Source organism: Oncorhynchus mykiss, chromosome 3 (assembly GCF_057628025.1).
Source record: "Oncorhynchus mykiss isolate SJ-2025 chromosome 3, ASM5762802v1, whole genome shotgun sequence".
Lineage (NCBI taxonomy): Eukaryota > Metazoa > Chordata > Actinopteri > Salmoniformes > Salmonidae > Oncorhynchus > Oncorhynchus mykiss.
The window spans coordinates 34676798-34704667 of NC_143024.1; the positions used below are offsets into that span (position 1 = coordinate 34676798).

The window sequence follows — 27870 nt, forward strand, 5'->3', positions numbered from 1 at the left end:
AGTCAAAACCATGCCAACCTAAATTTATTCAAGATATATTTACAGTGTTAATGAAAGACAAGAAAACAAATATTGTTAAGACGTGCTGATTCTGCTCTATGTATGCGGTTAACATAACGAGAGCCTGCGTCTGCAAGCTCCTCCCCCACCCTTTGGCAATCCTATCAGTCACTATCATCTGAGTCCACGCCAACCCCTTGCCCAGAGCGACCAGCTGTAAGAGGGAACCATAGACACTGCTGCTAGGAGTGCATGCTGGGATGCTGAGTGGCCAGCTCTGAAGCAGCGAGTGAAGAACAGACCCATATGGTACAGGTAGAAAGACAGGGAAAGAAAAGACAAGTGCAGTGATTCGGTCCCAGAAGCACAGCCAGGCCACCAGTGACGGAATGTAGGACCCCTGAAGTGTCCCTAAAGCGTTCAAAACCAGGTTCAAACCAGCCCCTACCACTAATAACTTCTAGTTGTGAATCTTGGAGTTTCCACCATTCTAGTCATTTTGGTTCATTAGCAGAGAATCAAGAAGAACTAGTACTAAAGGCTACAGGTCAGTTTGACACAGCTATGAAGTGAGAGCGAGGGCATCGTGGCTGTGTTTCAGTTCTTGTTGAGGCTCCAGAGGGGGTCGAGGTTGCTCAGGGGGTCGTCTCCCTCCTCCTCGCGGGGCCCCTGGTGGAGGCCCTGGCCCTCGGCAGGCTGCAGGAAGCTCTGCTTAGTGACACGGTGCTTCCCCTTGCACCCACCACCCTCCATGGAGAAGGCCTCGGCCGTCAGAGAGGCCAGCAGCTCCAGAGAGTTCAGGGCCGGGCCAGAGGAAGGGGCTGGATCAGGGGTCACCTGGTTATTGGCTGTGGGGGGCGAGGAAGGGGCGGTGGTATCCACACCATTGGGTGGTGGGGACTGAACCTCCTCTGGGGAGGAGAGTGGGGGACTGAGGGAGGAGGGTTGGGTTCCGCTGGGAGAGGGGTCCCGGGCGGGGGTGGCGGCTGGCTCTAGCTCTCTATCCAAGGGCAGGCCGGTGGGGGAGGTGAAGGGTTGGTCCTCTAGGCCAGAGGGGGCACCAATGTCAGGGACAGGGTCCATGGCTGGGTCAGTGGCACTGGGGGGCCGGATGCTGAGTTTGGCGATGGTAGCCTGAATGGAGCTGATGGTCATGTCACCTCCCAGAATGATGTCCTGTTGGGACTCCTGGCGAGAGTAAGGCTACAGGGAGAAGACAACCAGACAATATTTAAACAGGAGGGAGCAGTAAAGCAGTAGTGTAGCACAGAAGGGTTGGTTGTTAAGCAACAAAATTAACACGTGCACAACTATGGGGCAAAACAGACGTGGTTGGCTTAGATTGTTGACAACATGTAAACTATATTTAGTCTCCAATGTTTATTGAAAACAAATGTGCACAATGAACACTTGTCTCATACATCATTACAGTTGTTGATTAGCTAGCTAGCAAATGTTTTGCCATATTAACATGAAATCAGTCAAAACACGACATGGTATCAATATACAGTGCCTTGCGAAAGTATTCGGCCCCCTTGAACTTTGCGACCTTTTGCCACATTTCAGGCTTCAAACATAAAGATATAAAACTGTATTTTTTTGTGAAGAATCAACAACAAGTGGGACACAATCATGAAGTGGAACGACATTTATTGGATATTTCAAACTTTTTTAACAAATCAAAAACTGAAAAATTGGGCGTGCAAAATTATTCAGCCCCTTTACTTTCAGTGCAGCAAACTCTCTCCAGAAGTTCAGTGAGGATCTCTGAATGATCCAATGTTGACCTAAATGACTAATGATGATAAATACAATCCACCTGTGTGTAATCAAGTCTCCGTATAAATGCACCTGCACTGTGATAGTCTCAGAGGTCCGTTAAAAGCGCAGAGAGCATCATGAAGAACAAGGAACACACCAGGCAGGTCCGAGATACTGTTGTGAAGAAGTTTAAAGCCGGATTTGGATACAAAAATATTTCCCAAGCTTTAAACATCCCAAGGAGCACTGTGCAAGCGATAATATTGAAATGGAAGGAGTATCAGACCACTGCAAATCTACCAAGACCTGGCCGTCCCTCTAAACTTTCAGCTCATACAAGGAGAAGACTGATCAGAGATGCAGCCAAGAGGCCCATGATCACTCTGGATGAACTGCAGAGATCTACAGCTGAGGTGGGAGACTCTGTCCATAGAACAACAATCAGTCGTATATTGCACAAATCTGTCCTTTATGGAAGAGTGGCAAGAAGAAAGCCATTTCTTAAAGATATCCATAAAAAGTGTTGTTTAAAGTTTGCCACAAGCCACCTGGGAGACACACCAAACATGTGGAAGAAGGTGCTCTGGTCAGATGAAACCAAAATGTAACTTTTTGGCAACAATGCAAAACGTTATGTTTGGCGTAATAGCAACACAGCTGAACACACCATCCCCACTGTCAAACATGGTGGTGGCAGCATCATGGTTTGGGCCTGCTTTTCTTCAGCAGGGACAGGGAAGATGGTTCAAATTGATGGGTGGAGCCAAATACAGGACCATTCTGGAAGAAAACCTGATGGAGTCTGCAAAAGACCTGAGACTGGGACGGAGATTTGTCTTCCATCAAGACAATGATCCAAAACATAAAGCAAAATCTACAATGGAATGGTTCAAAAATAAACATGTCCAGGTGTTAGAATGGCCAAGTCAAAGTCCAGACCTGAATCCAATCGAGAATCTGTGGAAAGAACTGAAAACTGCTGTTCACAAATGCTCTCCATCCAACCTCACTGAGCTCGAGCTGTTTTGCAAGGAGGAATGGGAAAAAATGTCAGTCTCTCGATGTGCAAAACTGATAGAGACATACCCCAAGCGACTTACAGCTGTAATCGCAGCAAAAGGTGGCGCTACAAAGTATTAACTTAAGGGGGCTGAATAATTTTGCACGCCCAATTTTTCAGTTTTTGATTTGTTAAAAAAGTTTGAAATATCCAATAAATGTCGCTCCACTTCATGATTGTGTCCCACTTGTTGTTGATTCTTCACAAAAAAATACAGTTTTATATCTTTATGTTTGAAGCCTGAAATGTGGCAAAAGGTCGCAAAGTTCAAGGGGGCCGAATACTTTCGCAAGGCACTGTACCATGTCCATGATAAATATACCATGTCCATGATAAATATACCATGATGAAACTAGCTGACACGAGTCACGATTCCCCACATGGCAGTTTCTTGTCATTGTTGGTAGCTATCTTGCCATCCAGAATCACAACAACCCATGGAATTCGTGTGAGCCTGGTTTTTGTTACGTTGTCAGCTAACCCATCTATAGGGCCTCTCAATTTTAGCTTACATCGAGTACCACCAAAATCTAAGAAAATACAAAATAGTTTTTCGACTCACTTTTCAATAGGACCATATTTACGACCTCAATCACCACTACTCCCTTAACTATTTAAGTGTCTGAGACCCTAAAGCCCGAATGCCAAAAGGATGAAAAACTGTCTCAGTGAGACTGGGCTCACCTTGGTGGCAGCAGTGCTGGGTGTCTTGCTGCAGGGGGCGGTAGGGAGGTAGCCGTGTCTCTGGAGGACCTGCTCAGCGTGTTTCAGCACCGCCTCGTAACAGAACTTCAGGTGCAGCTGCGGACAGACACCAGAGAGAGGAGACACCTTGAAGAGCCATCACACCAACAAACAACATTGACTCAATGCACTGGTAAAGTGACATGAGCTTTTACTGGAGAACTTGCCTATGTGACGTCACTCTTATGAAACTGCACAGTTAACCCCTTGTAAAGCAGGAGCTTGTTAGGAGTGTGTTCTTACCTTCTCCTGCAGCATGTTCTTCCTCTGCTGCCTCATCTTCTGGACCAGTAGAGGTAGGTCAGGGATGCTGTTCCCTGCCTCCAGCTCCTGTACCGCTGCATACAGCAGACAGAGGGCGCCGGTACGCCCCACGCCAGAGCTGAGGTCACGGAGAGAGACCGGGTTAGTGTCAATACTCACAACACACACATGTACACACACACACACTTGGTTTTGATTAATCATCATGATGTTTGGTGACAGTAATAAAATAGAATGTGTGTGTTACCTGCAGTGCACAACAATAGGTGTGTGTAAGGGCCTCTGGTGCAGGTAGTATCCATGAACCTCCTGGATGAAGCAGATTAGATTGCTCTTGCTCTCAGGAAGACCCCTGTGGGGAGAAAGAGAAATGGTATTCTTTAGCCAGAAATGAATTTCCATGCATACAGTGATTATTCAGTTGTTATCGTGTGGACTCACAGCTCAGGCCAGGAGGTGAACTGTAGGTGTATGACGGTGCGTTTGAGGCTCTGGTCACGATATTGCAGGCCAATCATTCGCTCCACGTGGGTGGGCGTGGTCTTCTGCGTAGTCAGGGTGACTGTGATTGGTCCCTGAGCAAGCTGCTGGCCGCGTTCTGTCGGGAAATAGCACAAAACCTTTCCCTACGGAAACACAGTAAAGAAACGACTAGGAGTTGGGGTTCTCTCAATAAGTTACAATGTGTCAATCAAAATATGGACTGTTAACTTCAAATTAAATAAGAAATGTGTTTTCACAGACGTTTCTGTCAATAGTCTGAAAGTAAAAAAAACATCTAATCAAAGTTCTGCCTTATCCAATTCCTTACCTACCTTTTATTCCTTCTTGGGTAAAAACCAAACAGGTGGTACAACTACCACAGTAGTAAGCCTTTATAAGCGACCCCTAGAATGGCCCATTCCTTCTCCCCTGAGTGTGTGTTCATACCTTATCTAACTCCTGCTCTGAGACCAGCATGACCACCAGCGAAACCTTCTGCTCCCACACCATGAGCCAGAAGTCGGCGGCCGTGCCCGACAGCGGCGCCTGCGTGGCGATGAGGCGCGGGCAGTAGGGCGACAGCTCCTCCACAAAGCTGCCGTTGATGTAGTCGTCCTTGCCAGAGCGCAGCAGGACGCGGTTACAGTCGTAGGGCATCACGTCCTGGTGACGGTTCTTCATGGTGTAGCAGCGGGCGATGGCGATGGACAGCTGCCTGGCGTCCCTCTCCTGCCCTTCCTGGAGCTCCTTCCAGCGGGCATCCAGCGGCGACAGGCCACCTTCGTCCACTGACGGGCGCTCCAGAGACTCCACGGCCGACCGGAAGCGTTCGAGTTCGCCGCAGAGGCGGGCTACGCGTTCGGGGGCTTGGTACGGGTCACCCTGGATCAGCCGGACGCCCTGGGAGCTCTTCTTGCGGCGCTCCCCGTCCTGAGGGTCAGCCTTGGTGGGTTGGAGGACGTTGGCGGGGGCTTTGGGGCCGCCGGGCTGGCTCTCTGGGCTGGAGGAGAGCAGGTCGTCTGTGATGGAGTTCTGGCGCGGGAAGAGGGAGGTGGAGGGGGATGAGGAGGAAGGGAGAGAGGGTGGACCGCCAGGGGTGGGGGCTGGGGAGGGCCTCTGAGGAGCCAGGCCTAGGGAAGAGGGGCCCGGGGAGGGAGAAGGGGAAGGGGAGGGCGAGGGAAGGATGACGTTAGGTGGGAGGGCCACTGGAGGAGCTCCAGCAGTTGGTGGAATCATGTGCTGGGGAGGGGGCCGAGGTTGGCCCATAGAGGTGGGCTGTGGTGGGACTCCAGGAGAGCCGTTCACACCTGGAGGAGTAGGGTACATGGTGGGGGTCATGGGGGCTACAGGCTGGGGAACCTGGGACTGTTGGGGGGCTGATTGAGGCATTATAGGAGGCTGGTAGCCCTGTGGTAACTGGGGCTGGTAGACATGTTGGGGGGGTTGACCAGGGTGGGGCATCTGGGGCCCCTGAGGTGGGAGGGGGCCCCTGGGCAGGTAAGCCTGAGGGAGGTGGACATGTTGGGGCTGGGAAGCAGGGGGCATGGGCTGGTGCAGGCCAGGGGGCATGGGCTGGCTGGTGGGGGGCAGGTAAGCCTGGGAAACTGGGGGCATTGGCTGGCTGTTAGGGGGTATCTGCTGATGAGGGCCAGGGTGCATTTGTGGATGCGGGTGCATTTGCTGGGTGTTGGGATGCATTTGTTGTTGTTGGGGAGGTAGCATCTGCTGATGAGGGTGCAGGGGCATCTGTTGGTTGGCAGGTTGCATGTATGGTTGGGAGACAGGAGGCATGGGCTGGGAAGTGGTGGGCATCTGTGGGTGAGGGCCCCTTGGGATCATGTGTGGGGGCTGTTGGGGCAGGTAGCCCTGCTGAGGGTGTTGAGGCTGATAGCCCTGTGGTAACTGGGGCTGGTAGCCATGCTGGGGTTGTGGCTGGGGCTGACCAGGATATGGCTGCTGATACTGGGGGGGCATGGGTGGCCGGGGCTGGTGCTGGGGGGGGATGTACTGTGGGTAACCCTGCTGTGCCTGGGGAGGGGGTCGGGGCCCGGGCATCGCCCTGGGGGCAGACTGGTAGCCAGGGGGCAGCTGCCCAGGAGGGTGTTGGTACTGATGCTGTGGATGTTGGTGTGGCACCTGGCTGGGCGCTTGCATGGGCACCCCAGGCTGGGTCATGTACTGTGGGTACATACCCATCTGTGGGGGAACAGCGTAGCCTGCAGAGACAGTAGGTGGTACAGGGTGGCGTGGGGCTGAGTTATAACTGGGGATGGGGGTCTGGATACTATCTACTGTAGTAGTGGAGGGACGGAAATGGGCACAGGCAGGCCCGACTCCCCCAGCTTGGGGGGCTTGCGGCTGGGGAGGGCCATAGCCAGAAACAGGGGTCTGCTGGGGGGGTAGCTGAGTGAAGGGTCCGCGAGGGAAACGCTGGGCGGGGAGTGGGCCGGGGAACTGAGGCGGGCGATGGTTTGGTGGGAACTGAGGGGTATAGAGCGGTGCCCCAGGCGCCCCTGGCCAGGGTAATGAAGCATTGCCACCCAGGTTGGCACTAGGAAGGAAAGCCTCAGGTCCCGGGCGAATGGCAGAGTGCAGGGAGGGGTGGTCGGGGGGTATACTACGGAGCTCGTCAGGCAGGTCTCCTCCCAGGCTCAGTATAGCAGCGTTGATCTGGGCTAGCTCGGCATCCTCCAAACTAGAACAGGCAGAGTCCACGTCAGAGCCCCCCTTGGACCCCAGGGACGGTTTGGCTGCAGTGGGCCGAGAAGGGGGATTCTTCTGGGTCTCCCTGTCCAGCACGGCCTTCCTCTCCTCCTCCCTGGCCTGACACAGAGTCTTAGCTCTCTCCAGCAGGCGGGAGGACTTGGTCTCCAGGTCCTCATAGAACTCCTTCCCCTCCTGGGACTTCTTCATCAGGTCCTCGTAAGCCTCGTAGGACGCCACCAGGGTCTGCACCGTGCCGTTCCACCTGAGAGTTGGAGCGAGAGAAAGGAAGGAGAAGAGGAAGAGAAAGGGAGAGGTGAGAACTTCTTCAGTAACAATGACATGAGGCTAGTGATTTATGTATCTAGTGTTTCCAGTGGACATTTGTCTGCTCCGATTTGTTTGTGTGTTCTGATTCCCTATATTGGCCCCTCCCCTATGACCTTGGACTGGAACAGCGTCAAAGTCCTTTGACCAATAGTGCTGGTGTCCTACTAAAACCCTTCCCAAGCCCTTGCTCACTTGTGTTCCGTCTCGGCGAGGCCCTTGCGGACCGAGGCGTATTGCACGTTGGCTTCCGTCAGAGCCTTGAGGATGTTCTCCTGGGCAGACAGGTTCTGGTCGATGTACACCTTCACCTGCTCATACTTCTTCAACTGCTCCTCAAACAACCTCTATAGGGAGAGAGGGAGGGAGAGGGAGGGAGGTGAGGAGAGAAGGAGAGGGAGGGAGGTGGGGAGAGAGAGAGGTAGGGAGGTGGGGAGAGAGACAGGGAGGGAGGTGGGGAGAGAGAGAGGGAGGGAGGGAGGGAGGTGGGGAGAGAGGGAGAGGGAGGTGGGGAGAGAGAGAGGGAGGGAGGTGGGGAGAGAGAGAGGGAGGGAGGTGGGGAGAGAGAGAGGGAGGGAGGTGGGGAGAGCGGGAGGGAGAGAGGGAGGTGGGGAGAAAGGGAGGGAGAGAGGGAGGTGGGGAGAGAGAGAGGGAGGGAGAGAGGGAGGTGGGGAGAGAGGGATAGAGGGAGGTGGGGAGAGAGGGAGGGAGGGGGAGAGAGAGAGGCAAATGTTACATATAGTGTGTTAAGAGGCATGCGTTAGTCTAGAATGTCATGAAGATCAAACCCACACACAATGTCCTGTACCTTCATGTCAGTGCGCTCGGTAGTGACCAGGGAGGAAGTGATGTCGTCCTGCTGGACGAGGTCACGCAGCTGTTTCTCTAGGGTGCTCCTCTGGTCCCTCATCTCCTGCACCTTACCCAGGATCCTCTTCATGCACTGCAGCCCCGCCACCTCCTCTGTAGGAACACACACACATATATATTTAGAAACACACTCCAGATGACACCACACACACCATAACTCATTTCCACTTTCCTATACCCACCCTGGTTGAGTTGTGGCCTCGGCAGGGCGTCTCTCAGGGCATCCAGTGGTCCCCCCAGCAGCCTCAGGTTACTGATGTGCAGGTTCATGGCTCTGTGCAACTCTGTGTTGGTGAAGCTGGCCTTCTCATGGGCCTCCATGTACTTCTCCAGGTCCCTGCGGATCTCAGCCAGGGTCTGGGCATGTGCCTGGGGGTGCAGCTCCGCCGCGTGGCCTCCTCCTGCCGCCTCTTGCAGCGCCCGCACCCCGGCCTCGTCCTCCTCCAGCACATCCCGGATCTCCCTCAGAGACGCCTCCACGTCCGTGAACACACCAGACAGGACTGACGGAGAGAGACATAGGGATAGTATCGAAAGGCTGTGACCATATGTGTGTGTGATATGTGTGTATGTGTGTCCCCCAGGCCAACCACTCACCCTGCATGGACTGAATGAGGCTCTTGACGGTGTCTGGTCTGACACTGAGCGCAGCACACTTCTCCATCAGTACAGGGGGGATGTGAGTGTACATGTCCAGGTTATCTACAGAGTCTGGCTCCAGACCCAGAGAGTCCATAAACTGCCTGTAAACCCAGAGCTAGATCAGTAACCACACAAAGTCACTATATTAAATCGTAAAAGGCACGACACAAATAGACGACACAAATACACACACAGCCCCTCCTACTCACTCTAGAGTCTCATTCCTGCTGTCTATCTTGGCCATGATGTCCCGTAGCAACTTGGCCTTCTCTTCACTGTAGAGAGAGGAGGCCTCGTGGGCAGCCATGGGCACCAGCTTGGCAAACAGGTCTGGTCCTGTGACACTGGGATCAGTTGGGTTCACGGGCAAGGCCTTCACCAAGGGGGCACCTAGAGAGGACATGATGAAAATATAGTATATGAAATGCAGGAGAGGTTGTGTGTGAGGATAGGTCATAGGTCAGGGTTCAATGTTACCTTTGACGGAAGCAAGAGTCTCCAACGAGGGGACAGTCTCATGGTAGATGAAGTCATTGTCTTTCTTGGCAGAGTTGAACCTACGAGGGACAGGGGATAAGGAATAGCAAAATAAAACAGGAGAGGAAGGATCAGAGAGAAACACTTCAGCAAGAGTGCTACTGTTTGAGTGACAGAGTGTGTGTGACTGTCTACCTATCTCAAAGGGTAAAGATTGTACCAACCTACCCACTATCATAAGTGAATATACAGTAGGGAATATAGCTTCTTACTTTCCCCCTATCACGTCCATGGTGAACTTCAAGGCCTCCTGCACACTGTCCGGCTGACCCTGTTCAAACAGAGAGAATGAGGGGAAGGAGCATAAAGACAGTTACTTTGTTATTGTAAGCTTGATAACAGATTCAAAAGAAACCATTTCAGAAGGCCAAATCGAAAAGGTTACACACAGAGTCAATTGGAAGGTGACTGTACCTTGGCCAACTTGATGGCTTCACTGAGTTTGTCTAATGAGCTCTGCAGGTAAGCCAGCTGTTAAAAACACGGAGAGACATTGGTATGTAGAAGAATGGAGGTATGCAGAGGAATATACACGAGGGGAGTAGGGATAGTCAAGAAGGTGACATACCCGCTCTCCATATTTCTGTTGTTCCTCAGCCTGCTTCCCCATATGCAGCTGAAAATAAAGATGTTATTCAATAACAGAGTATCCGTTAACCAAATTGAGAACACATTCGCAATACACTCCCTCACAACTCACTGTCCTGTCTCAAACTCACATGGGCGATGGAAGCAAAGTAGGAGATCTTCATTTGCACCAGTTTCTTCCAGTCCTTCTGGATTTTACCCAGCATGGAAGCCGTGTCAGAGTTCTCCAGAGCCCTGCATGCCTCCTTATAGTAGTCCACCACCTAGACCAGGCCAACAACAGAACAGTCGCACACCTGGGTCGTATTCATTAGGGCACACCGTAGCAAAACGTTTTGCAACAGAAAACAATTAGCATTTTCTTATTGGACAAGTTCAGATAGTCCCTCCCCGTTTGATTCCTATTGAGAACGACCCTGCTCTACGGCAACTGAGGTCTAGAGGGTGTTATCGTGCCCTGCTACTACGTCTTGTGTTGAGAGAAGGGAAATTTACCTGAGCACTGATGCGGGCTACAAGGAAACTCTTCCTGTTGTCCAGCATGGACTTCTCCAGGAGACACTCTTGAGCCTGACCCTGAATGGAGACAAATAACCACGAAGTGTGTGAGTGTGTGTGTGTGTGTGTGAGTGAGAGAACACGTGTGGTGTGCAATAGTTACCAGCATGAGGTTGATGTTGAGGTTAAGGATCTGGTGACTCATGTCCACGCTGAAGTTGTGGCTGAAGTGGTCCCTCAGGTAGGAGAAGGCCCCCGCGGAGCACTGGAAGTGTGTACATGATACCTTCATCCCCTAGGGGGAGAGAGAAAGGGGAAGGGAGACAGACGGGAGTGAGGATGGAAGCGAGAGAAATAGACAAAGGGACATATTGAGTTTCAGAAAGAGGGGGGCAACACAATGGATGTCAGTGTGAGATGTCATGGAGAGAGAGGTTAACGTGGTAGAGATAGACGGCCATTGCTTCTGCCCACCTCTTCAGACACCCTGTTATCCATGGCTCCCAACATGGAGTGGAGAGCACCTACAGAGAAGACAACATTATGGCAATCAGGACATAGCTGTTTAGCGCATGGTTTTGCCCTCCGTGCTGATCTAAGGTCAGTTTTACACTACACCATTCAAATGGTTCAACTCACCCAGGTTGTAGAGGATGCAGGCTTGCTCATAGCTGATGTCATCATGGGTGACTGTTTTTCCAGAAAATATTTCTGTCCTGGTAAGAGAGAATGAAATTGTTGACACACTGTTTTGCATAAATGAGGGTGTGGTGTGTGTCTAAAGTTGAAGTCGGAAGTTTATATACACCTTTGCCAAATACATTTAAACAATTCCTGACATTTAATTTTAGTAAAAATTCCCTGTCTTAGGTCAGTTAGTATCACCACTTTATTTTAAGAATGTGAAATGTCAGAATAAGAGTAGAGAATTATTTATTTAATCTTTTATTTCTTTCATCACATTCCCAGTAGGTCAGAAGTTTACATACACTCAATTAGTATTTGATAGCATTGCCTTTAAATTGTTTAACTTGGGTCAAACGTTTCAGGTAGCCTTCCACAAGCTTCCCACAATAAGTTGGGTGAATTTTGACCCATTCCTCCTGGCAGAGCTGGTGTATCTGAGTCAGGTTTGTAGGCCTCCTTGCTCGCACACGCTTTTTCAGTTCTGCCCACAAATTTTCTATAGGATTGAGGTCAAGGCTTTGTGATGGCCACTCCAATACCTTGACTTTGTTGTCCTTAAGCCATTTTGCTACAACTTTGGAAGTATGCTTGGGGTCATTGTCCATTTGGAAGACCCATTTGCAACCAAGCTTTAACTTTCTGACCGATGTCTTGAGATGTTGCTTCAGTATATCCACATAATTTTCCTGTCTCATGATGCCATCTATTTTGTGAAGTGCACCAGTCCCTCCTGCAGCACAGCACCCCAACAACACAAGTTTTAATGACTCCAACCTAAGTGTATGTAAACTTCTGACTTCAACTGTACATGTATGGGCCTGTCTGTTTTTGTATGTATTATGGATCCCCATTAGTTAAAGCCTTGTGTTCCTATTTTTTTGTTTTAGTCTTGGGCTGTTGGCGGTAGGTGCACTCGATTCAGCTGCCCTGCGCCCCGGGTAGGTGAGCTGTTGCCATTCTGAACCATTGCATGTGTCTGAAAGTACAAAATCTGCCTTCCCTACGGACCCAGAAAGCAAATGAAGTGCACTATAGACCTACCGCTGGCCAATCGGATGGCTCAGATGACCGTGTCTGCAGTAACGTAGCACGGCATAAAGGAAAGCCACAGAAAGTTGATACCGTGACATTTAAAACTATGAGTAGAGAGAGACTGTCAGCGAATACAGCAAAGAGATGCTGTTTTTATGACTGAGTTTAAGTTCTTACTCAGCACTGTCAACACTTTGTATTCAACACTTTTATAAGCCATAAAATGAGCGTTCTTCCTATTTCCACTCAGCGCTACAACAAGCACCGCAGCAGTAATGAATGAGTAGGAAAGTGTATCTATAGGCTTGTGTTATTATTATTAGCGGCTTGGGTCTTTTTTAATTTCGAGGAATATTTCACTTTCTCTGTTCGACATGACTTTGTGCATGAGGCAGAAATAATGCGGTGCAAGTTGAGTTTCGCCAGCTGGAAGAAAGTGTCCCTTTTTGGTCAGTGTCAGTGGAGGAAAGGGAGAGCGGAGGGATGTTGAGAGGCGGACCCTCAGTCTGCTGCTCTCTCCCACCGCTGAGACTCACCATCAGATGCAGGCACCATCAGCCCCCCCCCAAAAAATGTAAATGTATTTTTTATTGCCTGAACAACAATGCATTGGCAGGGCAATTCAAGCAAAGCCAATATGCAGTGATAATGTATTGGGCCTATAACTTACTGCACAAACCTCATTGCTACAGAACTGTTATTGATTGTTTCATAGGCTTACATTTTTTAAAAGTCATGTTTAAAGAAATATCTGAGTAGTAGATCTCGACTCAGTGATCTTGACTCAGACAAGGTTGGTGACCACTGTTCTACAGTTTTCCCTGTTAACACTATCAACGTTTCCATTTACAGTGGAAATTGTGATCAAATCAATGCAATATTACCGAAACAAAACAAACTATGCAAGAGATTTTGTTGTAGGCAGAAAGCATCAGAGTATGATTCTATTGCATTCCCACGCACTACTCAGCCCGTACTCTACACAGACCGGTGCGGTATGAACAATCAGAGCTGCAGTAGACCTATATGCAAATAGATCATTGCCATATATGGTATGTGCCATTTACTTTGAACTGGACTGTGTTAGCAGCATGAGTGGTCGTGAGTAGATGCTCTTCATTTGAGGTCAAAGTAAGAGCTGCTGTAGCCACGTGTGCACATTTTGTTCATATCCTTTGCTAGTTAGTGAGTTATTAGCCCAGTTATAGATAGATCATTTGTAGTCAGCGATAGGGGAGTGATTGCTTCCTACAAGAGCACAAAACGTACATTTCTAGACATCTTTGAAAAGCGAGTCAGGTAAAGAGCTTTTTTTTATATCTTAAAGGGGCAGTGTTGTATTTTGAGACAGGCTTGAATAACCTAAGTAGCCAATAGACAGAGGGTAGCATAATTTGTCTGATTCTCTGTAATAATGGTATGGGAATAATAATGTATTTTGTAAAGTGGTTTCTTGCACCAAACAACAACAACATTTTCAGTCACCTCCTTGTCTGAAGGACAAGTGGATAAACAGGTTAATGTCAAGCCCTGTATGTTTTTCTCTCTCTCAAAAGTCTCATGGAATGTAGGCCTACATTGAGCACCACACATTGGCTGCTACCTTAGGCTGAATGACAGAACAGCCGTTTCCATGTTAAAATGTTATGGGATGCATTTTCTCCATTGTTTTGATGTTAGGCTACTCTGGTTGGCCTACATTATGATCAAATAGCCACAGTAGCCTACTTGGCCACTGTTAAAACTGTAACTTAAAGCGGGTACAACCTCAGTGTTCACAGTAAACGTGTGCTGAAAGTTGCACAGAATTTTCACAACATTCAGGTTAACGTTAAGCAGACCTGAAATTTGCTCAGTGTCGGAAAAACATTGAGGGAACATTACATAACGCATACGCTTTTCCAGCAGCAGATTATTACAGATAATGTCAAAAGTTGCACTGAAGACTAACAAAACAATCTGTGTATTACTTATTATTTTATTAGCCAATCATCAGTGATTTGTGTAAGTAGCGTACATGTTGAATGCCCGTCCCTATAAGCGTTTTGAAAATCTGCTGTTAATTTGTTTATCGTGAAATAGCATTGTATCTGGTCAAACACTATTTTGATCCAAAAGTTTACTAAGGGTTGGTAACAGGCTGATTGGTTGGCTGTTTTATCCAGTAAAGGGTGCTTTGCTGTTCTTGGGGAGCAGAATGACTTTTGCTTCCCTCCAGGTCTGAGGGAACACACTTTCCTGTAGGCTTAGATTGAAAAGATGGCAAATACAGTGCCTTGCGAAAGTATTCGGCCCCCTTGAACTTTGCGACCTTTTGCCACATTTCAGGCTTCAAACATAAAGATATAAAACTGTATTTTTTTGTGAAGAATCAACAACAAGTGGGACACAATCATGAAGTGGAACGACATTTATTGGATATTTCAAACTTTTTTAACAAATCAAAAACTGAAAAATTGGGCATACAAAATTATTCAGCCCCTTTACTTTCAGTGCAGCAAACTCTCTCCAGAAGTTCAGTGAGGATCTCCGAATGATCCAATGTTGACCTAAATGACTAATGATGATAAATACAATCCACCTGTGTGTAATCAAGTCTCCGTATAAATGCACCTGCACTGTGATAGTCTCAGAGGTCCGTTAAAAGCGCAGAGAGCATCATGAAGAACAAGGAACACACCAGGCAGGTCCGAGATACTGTTGTGAAGAAGTTTAAAGCCGGATTTGGATACAAAAATATTTCCCAAGCTTTAAACATCCCAAGGAGCACTGTGCAAGCGATAATATTGAAATGGAAGGAGTAACAGACCATTGCAAATCTACCAAGACCTGGCCGTCCCTCTAAACTTTCAGCTCATACAAGGAGAAGACTGATCAGAGATGCAGCCAAGAGGCCCATGATCACTCTGGATGAACTGCAGAGATCTACAGCTGAGGTGGGAGACTCTGTCCATAGGACAACAATCAGTCACAAATCTGGCCTTTATGGAAGAGTGGCAAGAAGAAAGCCATTTCTTAGATATCCATAAAAAGTGTTGTTTAAAGTTTGCCACAAGCCACCTGGGAGACACACCAAACATGTGGAAGAAGGTGCTCTGGTCAGATGAAACCAAAATTGAACTTTTTGGCAACAATGCAAAACGTTATGTTTGGCGTAAAAGCAACACAGCTGAACACACCATCCCCACTGTCAAACATGGTGGTGGCAGCATCATGGTTTGGGCCTGCTTTTCTTCAGCAGGGACAGGGAAGATGGTTCAAATTGATGGGAAGATGGATGGAGCCAAATACAGGACCATTCTGGAAGAAAACCTGATGGAGTCTGCAAAAGACCTGAGACTGGGACGGAGATTTGTCTTCCAACAAGACAATGATCCAAAACATAAAGCAAAATCTACAATGGAATGGTTCAAAAATAAACATATCCAGGTGTTAGAATGGCCAAGTCAAAGTCCAGACCTGAATCCAATCGAGAATCTGTGGAAAGAACTGAAAACTGCTGTTCACAAATGCTCTCCATCCAACCTCACTGAGCTCGAGCTGTTTTGCAAGGAGGAATGGGAAAAAATGTCAGTCTCTCGATGTGCAAAACTGATAGAGACATACCCCAAGCGACTTACAGCTGTAATCGCAGCAAAAGGTGGCGCTACAAAGTATTAACTTAAGGGGGCTGAATAATTTTGCACGGCCAATTTTTCAGTTTTTGATTTGTTAAAAAAGTTTGAAATATCCAATAAATGTCGTTCCGCTTCATGATTGTGTCCCACTTGTTGTTGATTCTTCACAAAAAAATACAGTTTTATATCTTTATGTTTGAAGCCTGAAATGTGGCAAAAGGTCGCAAAGTTCAAGGGGGCCGAATACTTTCGCAAGGCACTGTAGGGGGCACTGTAGGGGTCCCCTATTATCCCCAGTAATTTCCCATCCAAGTTGTCAGAACCAGGTGGCTTGTCATTGTTGATAGACAACAATATTTGTTTCACCTCTTCCACACTCACTTTACAGAATTACAATGCTTGTCTTTCATTATTTGGTCAGTTATGCATGGATGTGTAGGTTCAGAGTTTTTTTTGGGCATGTCATGCCAAAGTTTGCTAATCTTGCCAATGAAAAACCAATTTAAGTAGTTGGCAATATCGGTGGGTTTTGTGATGATTGAGCCATCTGATTCAATGAAGGATGGAACCGAGTTCGCCCAAAATGTAATGTAAAGTGATCCAAACCTTTTTACAAGTTCGCCCAAAATGTAATGTAAAGTGATCCAAACCTTTTTACCATCATTCATCTTTGTTTCATAGTAACTGTTTTTCCAGAAAATATTTCTGTCCTGGTAAGAGATAATGAAATTGGCGACACACTGTATTACATACCTGAGGGTGTGGTGTGTGTCTACGCGTATGGTAGGGAGGGCTTATGAAAGTGTGTGTGTGTTCGCTCACACTTTATTTGGATAGTCCAGATTGTCCATCTGTAGATGCTCTGTAGATCTGTTCATAAGCAAATGCTTGCTACGGTTACAGTTAGGGATGGTTCAGAATAAGGGTTAGGGTTAAAGTTAGGGCTAGGGTTAAGTTTAGGGTTAGGATAAGGGTTAATGTTAGGGTTAGTAGATAGTCCATCTGTAGATGCTCGACAGACTATCCAAATAAAGTGTTACCTTGTGTTCTTCCGGTCTTTTCGTAGCTGTCTGTTGTAGAGTTTATGAAAGCCAGTGTGTGTATGATAAGGATCTCATGGGTAAGTATGTAAAGATAGAGCCCTATGTGTACTTTATTGCCTCATACCATGAGATGGGTACTGCTGCTTCCTGCCCAGGCCCCAGAGGCACACGGCTCTGGAGGTAGTGCAGCTGCCCAAAGTACTTCCTCAAAATGCTGCAGCCCTCAAAGTCCCGCGTCACATTCACCGCACCCTGCCACAAACACTTACTTATTATAGGATAGAAAGACAGTACAGTATAGTATATGACCGACATAACAAATAAATCACAACATATGACATTTGCATAGCACGCTCAGTCCCAGTTCATACCTGTCTCAGTGTCTCCAGCTTCTTCAGCTGTTCATTATAGCTGTCTGGATTCTCCCCATAGTTCTTCAGGATGAACTGAAAGGACAGAGGGAAGCAGATAAGAGGGGCCATTGGGAGCACAGCAAATAACCTTTATTTAACCAATAAGGTCTATTCATTCAATCAGAAATAGATTTACAGTACCAGTCAAAAGTTTGGACACAACTACTCATTCAAAGGTTTTTCTTTATTTTTTACTATTTTCTACATTGTAGAATAATAATGAAGACATCAAAAGTATGAAATAACACATCATCATCAATCATGTAGTAACCAAAAAAAGTGTTAAACAAATCAAAATATATTTTATATTTGAGATTCTTCAAAGTAGCCACCCTTTGCCTTGATGACAGCATTGTACACTCTTGGCATTCTCTCAACCAGCTTCATGAGGTAGTCACCTGGAATGCATTTCAAATAACAGGTGTGTCTTGTTAAAAGTTAATTTGTGGAATTTCTTTCCTTCTTAATACTTTTGAGCCAATCAGTTGTGTTGTGACAAGGTAGGGGTGGAATACAGAATATAGCCCTATTTGGTAAAAGACCAAGTCCATATTATGGCAAGAACAGCTAAAATAAGCAAAGAGAAACAACAGTCCATCATTACTTTAAGACATGAAGGTCAGTCAATACGGTACTTTCAAGAACTTTGAAAGTTTCTTCAAGTGCAGTCGCAAAAACCATCAAGGGCTATGATGAAACTGGCTCTCATGAGGACCGCCACAGGAAAGGAAGACCCAGAGTTACCTCTGCTGCAGAGGATAAGTTCATTAGAGTTACCAGCCTCAGAAATTGCAGCCCAAATAAATGCTTCACAGAGTTCAAGTAACAGACACATCTCAACATCAACTGTTCAGAGAAGACTGTATGAAATCAGGCCTTCGTGGTCAAATTGCCACAAAGGACACCAATAAGAAGAAGAGACTTGCTTGGGCCAAGAAACACGAGCAATAGACATTATACCGGTGGAAATCTGTCCTTTAGTCTGATGAGTCCAAATTTGAGATTTTTGGTTCCAACCATGGTCTTTGTGAGACGCAGAGTAGGCCTAGAGAGTTGATTAGAGGAAAATGTATGCCTACAAGAAGCACAACAAACTTATTCTTGAACGGATGATCTCAGCATGTGTGGATCCCACTGTGAAGCATGGAGGAGGTGGTGTTGAGGTGCTTTGATGGTGACACTGTCAGTGATTTATTTAGAATGCAAAGGCACACTTAACCAACATGGCTACCACAGCATTCTGCAGCGATACGCCATCTCATCTGGTTTGCGCTTAGTGTTTTTCAACAGGGCAATGAACCAAAACAAGTTCTGCATCAGATGACCTGGCCTCCACAACCACCAGCCCTCAACCCAATTGAGATGGTTTGGGATGAGTTTGACCGCAGAGTGAAGGACAAGCTGCCAACAAGTGCTCAGCATATGTGGGAACTCCTTCAAGACTGTTAGAAAAGCGTTCCAGGTGACTGACTACCTCATGAAACTGGTCGAGAGAATGCCAAGTGTGCAAAGCTGTCATAAAGGCAAAGGGTGGCTACTTTGAAGAATCTAAAATATATTTAGATTTGTTTAACACTTTTTTGGTTACTACATGATTCCACATGTGTTATTTTATAGTATTATTCTACAATGTAGAAAATAATAAACATAAAGAAAAATCCTGGAATGAGTAGGTGTGTCCAAACTTTTGACTGGTATTGTAGATTTGGAGGAACTTTATTGTCCCAACACTAGAACATTCAATTAGGCCTAGAGAGTTGATTAGAGGAAAATGTAGCCCTATAAGCACAGCAAACTGAATGGCCCTCACATTGTCAAAAGAATCCTGGGGAGAACCCTGCAGGCTTGTACACAAATATTTATGTCCACATCGCTCATGGCCTGAGAGAGTCCCTGGATTTGTGTAGGGTGGGTGGTGTATGACTATAGTGCATTCAAGCAATGGTGATTCTATGTTTACCCAGACACCATTCATATAGAAAACCTATAGTACCTGCATAGATGGTTTATGGTTTTATTAGGCATAATTGTTGGACGATTCCAGAGTTTAAAGCATGTTTGTTCTACTGCAAGGGTCGGGGAAATTCTAAAAAAAAAATTTTTTCTGGTACCTTTTTGGCAACCAATTGACTATCAAATCAGGCCATGTTAAACTGTTTTTTGCATCAACGTCTGAGATAAAAGGCTGTCCCACAGTTGCTGCCAATCATATTGGTTTTACAATAATAAAAAGGTGGAACATACTATGTGTGCATAGGCTACAACAGATCATCAGTGGAATTCACACAAGACACAACATCGCAACAGATAGAAAGACTATAGTAAGTTCATATTTGTCATTTGGATCAAAGGTTTCAGGGTGGAGAGGAGGCCATTATCAGAAGGTGAGGACACACCACCTGACAAGACTGAATTCAAACATTACACTGTTGATTTTAAGTGCATTTTACATTTGCTGTACTTTTCACAGATTGATACAATATAAAACAAAATCATTACAAGGGTTTGAATGAGAGGTCAAACTGGTGTCTCCAAGTGGCCACACAACTCTCCAAAGTGTGCACAGTTCCTAAGTAACTTCAATATGCTGCCCTGCATCGCCACCATCTCATTGTTCCAGCGGGATCCAGCACAAGTTTAGCACTAACATTCATAATGAATCCATAATCCAAGCAATAAAAAAAAGACTAGGTCTGCGCCTATTGTGTGGACAAAGGAAATTAATCTAAATCTCCCAGACAATCAGTTTTTTATTTTTTGTTGGTCTTCGTTGGCCTAAAGCCGGAATTCATTCCAATCCACGTTAGATCTACGTTATAGCCAGAGGAGGCTGGTTGGAGGAGATATAGGAGGAAGGGCTCATTGTATTGGCTGAAATGGAATAATGGAACGGAGTGTGGTTTCCATATATTTTATGTGTTTGATACCGTTCCATTTATTCCATTACAGCCATTACAATGAGCCTGTCCTCCTATAGCTCCTCCCACCAGCCTCCTCTGGTTATAGCACGCTTGACATAAAGGTTATTCCCCATTGAGCCAACATGCACAGCTTTTACAGTGAATGAGATCTGGCGAACGTCTGGCAAAATGCCTTTAAAAGCCGCATTGTCAGCTTCCCAGCACGCTGCTCTATGAATAGAATCCTGGCCTAAATCTAGTCTCTTGTTTTACTTGGTCATCAAGAGACACTGCAGTATTCTCCTGTAGATGTTGAGAAGAAGAGCAGCAGTGACGTCTGGATCCAAGCCTGGATCTTCTGACAGTGGAGAGATGAGAGACTCCCCTTCAGCCCCACAAACTGACCAGGATGTGGAGGTTCCCACAGCCGACAGGAATGATGGAGATATCTGGAGATGGTTGTTAGGGGACGGTGGACCAAATGGATTAAGCCGATTGAATGCCCATGTGTCTTGATTTTCCATGTGTCTTGATTTTCCCTGCCTGATTGTTCATCGCATCACTGATAAAATTCCTGTCAATGTTTTGATTGTGACAGGGATAATGAGGATCTTTGTAACAATCATAATGACGGTTGTTGTTATCAATGTTGTGTTATCATCATGATTGTTGATTGGGACACATGCTCATACAGATCCGGTGGCTGACCTGCACCAAACCAGGAGTCAGTTAGGGAAAGTCTGTTTGATCATCCTGCTGGGCCCCTCAAGGACATTCAGAAACTTGTCCCGAAGCCACTCCTGTGTTGTCTTGGCTGTATGCTTAGGGTCGTTGTCCTGTTGGAAGGTTAACCTTCGCACCAGTCTGAGGTCCTGAGCGCTCTGGAGCAGGTTTTCATCAAGGATCTCTCTGTACTTTGCTCCGCTCATCTTTCCCTCGATCCTGACTAGTCTCCCTGTCCCTGCTGCTGAAAAACATCCCCACAGCACAATGCTGCCACCACCATGCTTCAACGTAGGGATGGTGACAGGTTTCCTCCAGAAGTGACACTTTGCATTCAGGCCAAAGTGTTCAATCTTGGTTTCATCAGACCAGAGAATCTTGTTTCTCATGGTCAGAGAGTCCTTTAGGTGCCTTTTGGCAAACTCCAAGCGGGCTGTCATGTGCCTTTAAATGAGGAGTGGCTTCCGTCTTGCCACTCTACCATAAAGGCCTGATTACAACTGTAGTAATCCAATCCTTACTGGGTCTGCAGGCTTCTGTTCAAGCCCAGCACAAACACACCTGATTTAACTTACCAAACCTAATGAGTTGATAATAACATGTATTATTGCTGGGCTGGAATAGAAGCATGCTCACCCTGTAGATCAGAGAGTGGAGCAAGGTTGGCCACCTCTGGTATGGACTTTTTTGTACACCTGAAATTATGCTTTAGTAATAATAGGCTAATTACTAAAATGTGTAACATTTACAAACAAGTAAGATTGTTTGTACTTTTGAAATTATTTTCTGATTCATTCCATGTTGATTCATTGAAGTGAAGTGTTTAAACGTGTTTTAATTGTTAACTTAAAAACATTATTCAAGATGAACTACAGTAGTGCCAATGTTCATTCATCACAGATCACAATTCTGCAATAAAGGTGTGAACGGGATCTGTCTCTAATTTATCTGTGTTTCTGTGTTGCTTTCTTAAATGAACATGAACTTTTTGTCCAGTTGTGTGTTCTCCAATTTAATGCGATACCAGCAGATAATGTATATGAGGCTAACCATGAGCCAGATTATTTACATGATTTTTCTGACCTGAAATTGTTTAGTGCAAATCCAACACTTGTATTCTAGGTACAGTACTGTACATGAAAATAAGGAGCTAGCAATTTGTAGGCTAATAAAAATGTAAAAAGGGAAAATAATGTGGCGTGGGAGTGTTGTACTTCTATCTTGTTTATTTGCTGAGAATAATTTTAGAATAGAGACTAAATCAGATGGTCAATTGCAGAAATGTTGGTGTTGATTGTGGGTAAAGAGAAATTTGCACAACAACATTTACAAGTCAATGCCCCAATTCCTTTACCCAAAGTACCCATTCATGTACATGTACGCCTATGTATTTTACAGGAAGTGAGCTATAATCATCAATTTCATGACGCAAGTATAATGAAAGTGCCATAAACTACAATATATGAGAATGTTATGTTAAGATACCATAATCCAAATTGGAAGCATTTTACATGGAAAAGTCATGCTTAGTGGATGATTTAGAATCTTATAATGCGTGTTACTGGTGTTTTCTATCCTTTAGTGGGCACATTTCACAATTTAATTTACTCAACACATTCACAAATGGTGGCTTTGATCACAGTTTCGAGGTTTAAGAGCACACGCTCATTGTTGTGTAAATCTCTCTTCACCCACCATGAATAACATCAACAATCTCTGCAATCCTCCTCCATGCCATTTACCTTATGATTTTGTCTCTGTATTCTAGCATAGCAAAATCATTAATATAATTGGAAAACCAGACGCAGCGATGATTGGCTTCACTAAAACTTTTTTGGTTGCGCTTGCTCGGAACTAATGACAGGCGGAACTACGTTTCATGAATGAAAGATTATCAAGCAAATATCTGCTCCTCACTTGATTGGTCAGTGGCAGCGTGCATAAAGTAGAGCAGCGATACATTTTTTATATCGCTCCGCTAGCAGGGTTCCCGACGCTCACCTTCTCACAATCCCCTGCGCATTTCTCTGTGTGTTCCAGTTGAAAATAAATGGGGGCGTAACTTTTGGAAGTGGTGAAAACCCTTCGATAGAAGTACCTGGCCTGCTTCTCGCTAATGTCAAACGTAGGAAAGTGCCCAGCTGGGCGTATTTTCTTCACCTCACACAGTAAGTCAACAAAGACCTTTTTTTATTTTATTTATCCATTCAAATTATTGTAACGGTATGCGAATACTTTGTTTGAATGGTTTTGTGCGTCGAAATAGAAACTGTATTTAAAAAAATGTAGCTATATGCAAAAAAGCCAACAGACAAGGACCAGGTAGGCATATCAGTGGAGGCTGGTGGGAGGAGGTATAGGAGGACGAGCTCATTGTAATGTCTGGAATGGTATGACTGGAACAGTATCAGACATCTGAAACCTTATGTTTGACTCTGTTCCAAAAATTCCATTCCAGCCATTACAATGAGCCCGTCCTCCTATAGACCAGAGGAGGATGGTGGGAGGAGCTATAATAGGAAACACAAAAACCTCAGATGTAAAGTAGGGTCTATGCTACAACATATGTGAATATGAGGGAAAAAAATATGAGTTTAAGCGTTTAGATAATTGATGTTAAAGGTTCAAATCAGTTTTCTTATCTAGAAATTCTGAAATAATTTGACAACCCTGTTTGTAAGCTTTTACATTTTTATCAAACTCAACTGTTTATATTTTCCAGTGATGAAGACATCTCAGACGTCTCATGGTATGGTGGGGTACAACAAATGGGTCAACTTTGAGCAGTTTTATCTTCTGAATGTTTTGGCATTTCTGACCACTTCTTTCATGGGCAAACATGTATGGAAAGTTTTTTGTTTAAACCAAAAGGGATGCTGTCAAAAGGTGATTGAATTTAAATGGATTTACCCTACAATGGTTTCTATTTGCATTGATGTCAAAGGTGACCAACGCCATGATACACACAGTACTGTAGGTAACTATTTTTGTTAAGAAATACATGTTTAATAATCAATGATGTGTAGTTTTGGAAGGATGTCTTAGTTGATTAATATTTTGATTTTGTCAGACGGATTATTGTACACTGGTAAGTGGTGGACAAAATTTGAATAGTATTGACATGACTACATGACCAAATGTATGTGGAAACCTGCTCGTCGAACATCTCATTTCAAAATCAAGGGCATTAATATGGAGTTGGTCCCCCCTTTGCTGCTATAACATCCTCCACATATGGGAAGACTTTCCACTAGATGTTGTAACATTGCTGCGGGGACTTGCATACATTCAGCCACAAGAGCATTAGTGTGCTGACGTTGCTTACAGAGGCAGTTTGGAACTCGGTAGTGAGTGATGCAACCGAGGACAGACGATTTTTACGCGCTTCAGCAATCGGCGGTCCCGTTCTGTGAGCTTGTGTGGCCTACCACTTCGCGGCTGAGCCGTTGTTGCTCCTAGACATTTTCCCTTCATAACAGCAATTACAGTTGACCAGGGCAGCTCTAGCAGGGCAGACATTTGACGAAATTACTTGTTGGAAACGTGTGTGTGCATTCGGAACGTATTCAAACCCCTTAACTTTTTCCACATTGTTACATTACAACCTTATTCTAAAACTGATCAAATAAAACACTTTTTCAATCTACACACAATACCCCATAATGACAAAGCAAAAACAGGTTTAGAATTTTTTGCCAATTTATCCAAATAAAAACAGAAACACTTTATTTACATACGTATTCAAACTCTTTGCTATGAGACTTGAAATTGAGCTCAGGTGCATCCTGTTTCCATTGATCATCCTTGAGATGTTTCTACAACTTGATTGGAGTCCCCCTGTGTTAATTTCAAGTGATTGGACATGATTTGGAAAGTCACACACCTGTCTATGTAAGGTCCCATAGTTGACAGAGCAAAAACCAAGCAATGAGGTCAAAGGAATTGTTCGTAGAGCCCGGAGACAAGATTGTGTCGAGTCGGAGATCTGGGGAAGGGTACCAAAACATTTCTGCAGCATTGAAGGTCCCCAAGAACACAGTTGTTTCCTTCATTCTTAAATGGAAGAAGTTTGGAACCACCAAGACTCTTCCTAAATCTGTCCACGTAGCCAAACTGAGCAATCGGGGGAGAAGGACCTTGGTCAGGGAGGTAACCAAGAACCCAGTGGTTACTCTGACAGAGCTCCAGAGTTCCTCTGTGTAGATGGGAGAACCTTCCAGAGGACAACCATCTCTGCAGCCAGACGGAAGCCACTCCTCAGTAAGAGGCACATGACAGCCCACTTGAAGTTTGCCAAAAGGCACCTAAAGGACTCTCAGACCATGAGAAACAAGATTCTCTGGTCTGATGAAACAAAGATTGAACACTGGCCTGATTGCCAAGAGTCATGTCTGGAGGAATCCTGGCACCATCTCTATGGTGAAGCATGGTGGTGGCAGAATCATGCTGTGGGAATGTTTTTCAGCGGCAGGGACAGGGAAACTAGCCAGGATCGAGGGAAAGATGAACGGAGCAAAGTACACAGATCCTTGATGAAAACCTGCTCCAGAGCGCTCAGGATCTCAGACTGGGGGCGAAGGTTCACCTTCCAACAGAACAACGACCCTAAGCACGCAGCCAAGACAACGCAGGAGTGGCTTTGCAATGTCCTTGACTGGCCCAGCCAGAGCCCGGACTTGAACACGATCGAAGATCTCTGGAGAGACCGGAATCTGCAGAGAAGAATGGGAGAAACTCCCCAAATACAGGTGTGCCAAGCTTGTAGCATCATACCTAAGAAAACCTGAGGCTGTAATCACTGCCAAATGTGCTTCAACAAAGTAGTGAGTAAAGGGTCTGAATACTTATGGAAATGTGATATTTAAGGGTTTTCATACATTTGCAAAAATATCTAAACCTGTTTTTGCTTTGTAATTTTTGGGTATTGTGTGTCGATTGAGTGAAAAAAACACTATCATCCATTTTAGAATAAGGCTGTAACTTAACAAAACGTGTACGTGCATCACATGTAATCTGCTACATTTTAACCTGGATGACAAATACATGGTCAATCTGTTTTAACATTGAACCGAATCTTATCAACATTCCCTTGTCACGGTTGTCTATGACCCTGTTGGCTGGACTGGGAGGAGTTGGCCTCCAAATGGCTCTGGAACAATCCCATCATGCCCTGCCGTGGTAAGTATTCTCCAGTCAGTGATGAGCCTCTCTAATAAGCAGCTACTTATAGTCAGACTCACTGGAGCCACAGTCTGGAGGTAAACAAGACCATTATTTGTCCTTATTACAAGTCACGCACACAAATGCCTCCAACATAATATCCGTCTTCAACAAAATATATTTGTCAGCCGTAGCCAAATAAATCACACACGGTTGTCTATATGTATTGTACTCCAGCTGCACTGCTAGTGTAACAGTATAGCTTCCGTCCCTCTCCTCGCCCCTACCTGGGCTTGAACCAGGGACCCTCTTCACACATCAACAACTTCCTCCCACGAAGCATCGTTACCCATCGCTCCACAAAATCCGAGGCCCTTGCAGAGCAAGGGAAACAACTACTTCAAGGTCTCAGAGCTAGTGACGTCACCGATTGAAACACTATTAGTGCGCACCCCGCTAACTAGCTAGCTTGCCATTTCACATCTGTTACACTAGCCTAAACAATGGAACTCTTATTCTCTCTTCATTATTATCTGGGCTGTCTTTCTCCTTCTTTCCATTACTTTTCCATGGACTATTATGCTTAATTTAATTTCCAGATAAAATCTGTCGCTGCTATAATAAAAATCGTAACCGTCATTGACAAACGTTGCTAGAAAATGTATATGGTACTAAGGCAGCAAAAAACAAAGAGGGCAAAAGTCCTCTAGTAATATCTGGCGCATGAGGCACAGGTGGAAGAAAGGAGATTGGATATTAAGGCATAAAACGTAATTGTGGTGGGAGTGTTACTTTGCAATATTTCTCAATACATATTGTGAGGGAGAATTTCCTCAGACATATGTTATGATGACTAGGGCAGTTTTCCCTGGCTCTACTATGACCCTTCACCTAACGTTACTCTGCTGTTCTCTAATTTGAACTCATTCCAGCAATAGTTTCTGAATGTTTTGGCTATTTTTCACCCCCCCCCCCCCCCCCCCCCTTAATGACAACTGGCAGGTGTGTGAACATACAGGATTCCAACCTGCCAGACTTGTCTCTATATCAAAGCAAACTGGTTCAGGGTGCATGTGACAATGACATCATTATTTTAAATACTATTTATTTGTTGTGACTGGGGTATCTGCACATAAACTACATGTTGACATAAATAGCTAACTAATTATTAATTTAGCTAGCTAACTGTAAACAAAGGCGATTGCCATGGCTGACACAGCTAACCCGATACTAGCTAGCTAACTATCTTTACTTGATGCGTCAGGCTAATAACAGTCTAGATGTGCTCGATACGTATGATTATCTTAATCCTCGTCTGCTTGACTTCCGATCTCAACCGCCCGAGAGTGCCCGGTTATCCCACTCCCTCACCCATCTCACCTGCCTCACGGACGGGCTGAACTCAAACTCTCCTGCCTCTTTCAGATCCAGCCAGATCATTGGCATACGGGGGACCGCCTCCATCGCTGCCAGCGACTGCACCGAGCCTGAGTTCAAGTGACTATTTGAATATCACTTCAGCAGTTTTGAATTCAGTGGATTTATACTATATTGTTTCTTATAATCCCCAAACAACTGTCATGTCCCCATTTACACTTCAACAGGAAACGATGGATGCTAAGGGACGTGACGCCAGAAGGAATGTTCTAGTGTGCAAATGTTTATGGAAAATGTAGTTCACTATATTAGATCAGACTAGTTGTTTCACCAGAGGTTTGAATTTGAAACATCTTGCTATATTCAGTATTTTTGGTTGGGCAATAACTACATTACATATTAGTATCACTTTACATAAGATATACTAGTGTCTCTTATCAT

At 45.6% G+C, this 27870-nt stretch overlaps 1 protein-coding gene across 1 annotated transcript; it reads right to left on the reverse strand.

Annotated features, from left to right (window-relative positions):
* Positions 1 to 8: 8 nt before the first annotated feature.
* LOC110503934 (tyrosine-protein phosphatase non-receptor type 23) lies at positions 9 to 27715 on the reverse strand. The gene is made up of 23 exons (XM_036972432.2): positions 27433 to 27715; positions 17228 to 17302; positions 16981 to 17108; positions 11117 to 11193; positions 10952 to 11001; positions 10641 to 10772; positions 10475 to 10555; positions 10111 to 10242; positions 9960 to 10007; positions 9806 to 9862; positions 9604 to 9662; positions 9332 to 9411; positions 9064 to 9244; positions 8810 to 8955; positions 8395 to 8715; positions 8151 to 8305; positions 7538 to 7689; positions 4760 to 7280; positions 4271 to 4455; positions 4077 to 4181; positions 3809 to 3947; positions 3506 to 3622; positions 9 to 1203 (listed from the first exon to the last, which is right to left on the reverse strand). Exons 1-23 carry the CDS (start codon positions 27514 to 27516, stop codon positions 598 to 600), a joined length of 5631 nt encoding a protein of 1876 aa, XP_036828327.2. The 5' UTR covers positions 27517 to 27715; the 3' UTR covers positions 9 to 597.
* Between the last annotated feature and the right edge of the window lie 155 nt (positions 27716 to 27870).

Coding starts and splice junctions, on each gene's coding strand:
- LOC110503934 (XM_036972432.2), bottom strand. CDS start 27,516: ATGGAGGCGGTCCCCCGTATGCCAATGATCTGGCTGGATCTGAAAGAG. Junction 9,863..9,959: donor AACAGAAATATGGAGAGCGG/GTATGTCACCTT, acceptor TGTTTTTAACAG/CTGGCTTACCTGCAGAGCTC. Junction 1,204..3,505: donor CCAGCACTGCTGCCACCAAG/GTGAGCCCAGTC, acceptor TTCTCCCTGTAG/CCTTACTCTCGCCAGGAGTC.